The sequence below is a fragment of the Epinephelus moara genome, chromosome 23 (genome assembly GCF_006386435.1).
Source record: "Epinephelus moara isolate mb chromosome 23, YSFRI_EMoa_1.0, whole genome shotgun sequence".
Taxonomy (NCBI): Eukaryota; Metazoa; Chordata; class Actinopteri; order Perciformes; family Serranidae; genus Epinephelus; species Epinephelus moara.
Window position 1 is genome coordinate 3,595,934 of NC_065528.1, and position 6,380 is coordinate 3,602,313.

The window sequence follows — 6,380 nt, forward strand, 5'->3', positions numbered from 1 at the left end:
ACATTTATCCTAACGATATGAGGCGGTCTTTGTGGAAAAAAAGCTTGTTTAGTGGACTAACTTTGCACTTGAAGGTATGCCCGTTCACTTACGTTTTAACAGGTCTGACGCTACGGCTGTATCTAGGCTAACGGCTAACATGCTAACTATTATTTCTATGTCACTAGTCACTTGAAACAAATTTAGGACAATAGGAGACGGGTTGAAATAAACTGAAACTTCCCTTTAAGTTAATGTGTGTTATTTATGAGGGAGGAGGGGGGTGCAAAAGTTTGCACCGGGAGGGACTTATGTTTTTTAGTTTGGCTCAGGGGAGGGATATACAATTATAAATTGCAGTATTTTGTATTTATTTTATTTTCCAATTTTTGGAAGGCATGCTTTCTTTAAAAATCAGAAAAATTACATCATTTATCACAGGAGAAAACTGTAGAAACAGAAATGATCAATGGATTTTTAAATAACTGTCAGTCCTTGGACACATCATGTGCAACAAATGCTTCTATTAAAAAAATCTGCATTTGAAATAGTGATATTTCATCAAAATCACTTTGTTCTACAAAAAAGGAGGGATAGCTTAGACTTTGCATTCCGCCCCAAATCACATATCTGCCCTCCTTTTAAACAACAGTGCTCTTCTGACATTCTGCCGAAAGACTGACATATTAAAATTATACAACAGTAAAAATTAAACAACTAATTGTGACATTGATATTGTGATTAAAAGTGCTGATAAAGGAGGTTCTTTAGTGGTGTGGCAAAAATAAAGTATTTAACTGAGGCACATCCTGTGTGTTCCAATCCCAGTACTACCATACTCTGTTGCAGAGCTTTTATTTTGAATTGCCATCTCCTGCTGTATAGTGAGTGACAAATGGACAGCTACAGAGACAGCAAACTAGCTTGATGACATGGCCAGATGCAAATATGACCCTGATTATATGAAACTATGTGGACCTTGAATTAATGACTCTGGCTGGACTGGTTGGGAACACTGCTGTAGAGTATGCCACAAAAAGACTTAGTATGCCCCAAAACATTGACGTCAAATGCAGTATGCAAGACAGCATGCTTCTCTGGCTATTCTGACGCACAATCCTCTGCAAAGCAAAAGATGTGTCACATTGATTGAGCCGCAAACAGATTTTATTATCATTTTATTATCATTTTATTATCATGAATATCATATGTTAGAATCTACAATGTATGCAGTTATTACTTATTGCAAAATAACAACAGCAGAGAAAAAAAAAAAATCAAATATCGTGCATCCCTGTTTTCTGGGTTGAGCACTGTCTCTGGCAAGCTCGGTGAACAGCGTTTTGTTTTATCTCTATGGTAACAGCTATATAAGTAAGAGGGTCAAAGTTCAGGGTGTAATGTGATGAGGAAGTAGTATTAGTATTAGGAGTATCCGGACTGTGCGATGCTGAAGTACTTACTAAAAGTAAAAAGAATGTGACCATGTTCCTATATGCTACCAAAAGTGCATAAAAATCTTCTCAATGTTCCAGGCAGACCAGGAATATCTTGAAATAATACATTTTATTTATACAGCGCTTTTCAAAAACTCAGAGACGCAGACAAAAAGTGCAGGAAAATACAATCAAGAGTGCAAAACAGCAGACAAAAAGAGCAAAACAAATTACAGACAAGTACAAAGTTATAGACAAATAAGAGTGCTGAAATTACCAAGTTAGATGCAGTATAAATTAAATATCAAATAACAGTAAGAGTGCAAGGGAAGAGCAAGAATAAAATAGGTGGGATCAAATTTAAAAGTTAAATGCAGAGCGGAACAGGTATGTTTTGAGTTGAGTCTTGAAGGAGGTGAGGTCTGTGCAGCCACAGATGTGTTGTGGGAGGGAGTCCCCCCCCCCAGATGCGGCGCTTGTGGTCCTAGGTACGGGAAGGAGGTTGGCGTCAGAGGAGCGGAGGGTGCAGGAAGGGGTGTAGGAGTGGAGAAGGTCTTTAAGGTAGGAGGGAGCCTGGTTGTGAAGTGATTTGTGGGTGAGTAGGAGGATTTTGAATTGGATACGGTAAGGAACAGGGAGCCAGTGAAGGTCCTGGAGGGGAGGGGTGATGTAGTCATGGGAGCGGGTGTGAGTGAGGAGGCAGGCAGCAGAGTTCTGGATATACTGAAGTTTATTAAGGAGATTGGAGGTTGTGCCGTAGAGGATACTGTTGCAGTAGTCGATACGAGATGTAATAAAAGCATGAATGAGGGTTTCAGCTGCAGGGAAGGAGAGAGAGGGTAGAAGGCGGGCAATGTTTTTGAGACGGTGGAATGCTGATTTGGTGACTTGCTTGATGTGTTGATTGAAGGAGAGATTGCTGTCCAAGGTTGCGGCAGTGGGGGGAGGGTGAAAGGGTGGAGTTGTCGATAGAGAGACAACTCACAAAATATGTTTTCAGCCATAACTCAATAATTAATATACTAATTGCAACAAAATTTCACACAAATGTCTAATAGGATAGAAAAATGAAGTGACAACATTGACCCAAAGGTCAAAAGGTAAACTTCATTGTGACATCATAAATAAAGCATAAAAACACTTTTATGGCCATTATTCAATGTCATATCTCAGGAACAGAAGGGGAGACATTTGGTCAGATACTGAATTGGTGACACTAATCTTGGGTGCCCACCTTGAAACTGTGCTGATTGTATAGATCTTATTTGCTCTCAGGGCTAAGATGTGTGTGAAGAATCCATGTTTTCACAGACATGAATGTAAACTGTAAGAAAAACTTGACTGGTGCACGGAGTCCCTGTGCTCACACTGTTCTTCATAAAAAGCTGTAGTGAATACGTAATCCAGAAGCTGTCTCCATGGTGTTTGTGATGGGTGTTATAGTCTGAAATGTAGTGTTAGTTAACGTCATCATCCAAACCCCTTCAGACAAATTAGTCATACCTTATGGAGTTCAATACCTTCAACAAACACAACACTAGTTCATATGTCTCATGTTCTACACCTGCGTGGGTAACGTCTCTCTCATACAAGATACTGTTAGGTCATCACTCTCCACTGTGTCTGTTTCTGCAGGCCATTGCTTTGGAGAACAAAGAGCAGCTTCCTGTGGAAATCCAACCCTACACTGTTCCTGAGGACAAAGTCCTTAAGTAAGTCTCTCACCTCAGCAGCTCCACACTGGACATCTAGAGATATACAGAATATATGCATTCCTATATATGAGGACACTTTTAAGGTAAAAATGTAAAATCAGTGAATTGTTGCTGATGTCATTTATTAAACATTTGCAGTTGGATTTGAATGATGATGTGTTGAGAAAAAAAGTATATACATTTTGATAGTCATGGTGAGCTCAGAGCTAAAGAATGTCCAACAAAGTGAGCAGCACCTCAGTGAAAAAGTCCCATTCATTTTGTGTGAGGTCACACTAAATCAAATGTAATCCCAAATGTATTTACAACATAAACTGATAGCAGGATCTTAAATTCATCCGATATCACTGCTAAGAGTGGTGGTAAAAACAGTTCTAATAGCGGCTCTATGGATGGAAATGTCAGCTGTTGTTGTTTGTGGGTCCATTTTGGTGTTGTAGTGAATACATTAGCCTATATGTAGCAATCATGGGTTAGAATCAGTCACTTTGTAATTCGATGGGAACATTAGGGACTGTGATATTGAAAGATTTACACACACAGTTAGTCATAACAACTTCTGTTAGATGTATGGTAATTTTTTTTTACTATTAAGTCATTTCTTATTTCATTATAGAGTTGCCTGCAGCTCATTTTCTTTGCCCCTCCCTTCCCTATTCTCTCTCTCTATCAGACTACAAATGAGACAAGAATTAGCTGTTAGCTACCACATTGTCCCTCTGCCTCTTCCCCGCCACTGTGCACTGCTTTGCCTGGAGAAGAGCGGGCAGCAGCTCAATTTGGCCAGTGCAAATCCCCCAGCTCTGGGTATCACAGTGGGTTGGTGGCCAGTAGCAGTGCTGGGTCTAACCTGTCCAACAATAGTAACACAAAGTTTGGGGTTTGCGCTGGCTGGATTTTGGTTGCTGTGGCCACTGACTGGAGGTGTGTTTCCAGAGCTGCTGCCCTCTCTCCAATTGGAGTGGTGTTCTGTAGCATCGGGGAGTGAGGTGGTGGACACACTGTGATTTGAGGCTCTAGCAAACGTTACATAAACATCAACATGAAACTGCAACCAAGTCTTGGGTTCAGGTTAGCAGAAGGCTGAACTATTAACATTTTCTCTTCATCTTTGAGACACTTTGCCAGTATTGAAGCACTTGTTGTGTTTATTGTCAGACCCTCTTTTAGACTCTGTTTTTGATAAGTCCGCCTTCCTTTTGGTTTACCCTGCTGGAATAGCAACTTTCCCTGCAGGATTTTCTGCCATTCAATCAGGCTTTTCCCAAAGGAATGTGCACGTGTCTGCATTTGTAAAAAGCCAATAGGACAACTTGTGATTGGCCAAAGTCTCCTGTCACAAGCTAGGTTTTCTAAAGTCTGAAAACAGAGCCAAGAAGAGGTGCAGAAGTTTCTATCACACCACTTGATTTACAATATGATCAAAGTTTAATATGGGATTTTTGCTCTAAAACATCAAAATAAAACTGCCTGCTGCAGCTTTAATGGATGTTTTATATTTAAATGTAGACATAATTTTTATGTCTAACCAGATTAAAAAATTAAGAGTAATTTCCCCCAAGCAATCACTATTTATTCTATTAAAGGACACCAAACATGTCATGTCTAGCACAGTGGAAAAGACCTTACACTGATGAATAAAAGTTGTACTTACTGGTCAGCCTTCACTATAACGAATGCTTGAATAAACTTGATGTGCCACAGTTATCCTAACGTGAATATATGCGTTTTTTCAAAATATCAAATCAACACAAATCACAAATCAAATATCAGAGAAGATCATGGACATGGACATATCAAAAACTTGAAGTCTCCTTACATTCCACTCAGCTATATGGCACCTAGTTTCACGTATAAACACGCCACAAGAGAGGAGGCAGATAATGTGTGTGACCCTCGGTTAGGACCATTTCTCACCCTTTTTTAAAAAAAAAAATAAAAATTTCTAGGGCTTTTTGCCTTTAATAGATAGGACAGTATTAGTGTGAAGGGGGTAGAGAGAGGGGATGACATGCAGCAAATGGCCGTGGGTCAGAATCAAACTCCTGGCCGCTTTAACAAGGACAAAGCCATTGTACATGGGGTGCCTACTCTACCAAATGAGCTACTGGGTGCCCTTTCTCACCCATTCTTATGGACGTCAGAACAACACGCATCTCTATCTCCAGGCACTCAGAGTCTCCTCACACAAAGCAGGTCTGAAGCCCACTGAGGCCTCTCAGGATAACAGACCATGAGAATGCACACATCATACATGTCCAATAAATTTTCTGCTGAACTGATGCTTATTATAACTGCTGAAATTTGGCAGGGAGCTGGAACAAATGAATGCTTTGGTGGCGGGCTTTTGGTGGAAAAGGAATGTGTGTGTGTCATCAGCTATGTCGTGAGGGGGAGAGCAGCAAAAAGCAGGCCTCTAGGAATTCAACTTCTACAGAGAAAGTTGTAGCTTCCTTTACTTACTCAAGAACACCATGAGGGAATTTCGTCAAATTCGGCACAATGTCCACTTACAGTCAACAATGAACTGTGGTGGCCAAACAACTTTGGTCTATTTAAAGGTGCTGTATGTAAGAATGTGGCCAAAATGGTTACTGCATGTAACTGATGCTGAGACTCTGCTGACTGCGTAACTGGTAGACGGCGGTGGGTGGCGCAACAGGCCAAAACACAAATTGAAAACATAAACATGATTTGCGGACCGTTAAATATTTGTTTAAATGCGAATATTCTGGCTGTACTATTGTTGTCGGTGAAATCAGAATCAGAATCAGAAATACTTTATTGATCCCCGAGGGGAAATTATTTATGTTACAGGTGCTCCTTGCAAGAGAGGAAAGATACGTGAAAATATGAGAAATTTAAACGATAGTATTAACAAATATATAGTTAAATAAACAGGAATTATTAACAAACATAAACGTAAATAAATATATACAGTGGTGTGAAAAAGTGTTTGCCCCCTTCCTGATTTCTTACTTTTTTGCATGTTTTCCACACTTAAATGTTTCAGATCATCAAACAAATTTAAACATTAGTCAAAGATAACACAAGTAAACACAAAATGCAGTTTTTAAATGAAGGGTTTTATTAATGAGGAAGAAAAAAATCCAAAGTTACATGGCTCTGTGTGAAAAAGTGTTTGCCCCCCAGCTCCTGTTAAAACATAACTGTGGTTGATCACGCCTGAGTTCAATTTCTGTAGCCACACCCAGGCCTGATTACTGCACACCTGTTCCCAATCTAGAAA

General features: G+C 39.8%; 2 protein-coding genes across 2 annotated transcripts in view; both read left to right on the plus strand.

Annotated features, from left to right (window-relative positions):
• Nucleotides 1-6,380, plus strand: part of scube1 (signal peptide, CUB domain, EGF-like 1) — a 647,001-nt gene that overhangs the window by 597,337 nt on the left and 43,284 nt on the right. The window lies entirely within an intron of this gene.
• Nucleotides 1-6,380, plus strand: part of ttll12 (tubulin tyrosine ligase-like family, member 12) — a 78,506-nt gene that overhangs the window by 6,499 nt on the left and 65,627 nt on the right. Inside the window, exon 6 of the mRNA XM_050036069.1 lies at nt 3,051-3,127. Coding sequence (XP_049892026.1) covers nt 3,051-3,127 — 77 coding nt within the window. The remainder of the gene's footprint in view (nt 1-3,050; nt 3,128-6,380) is intronic.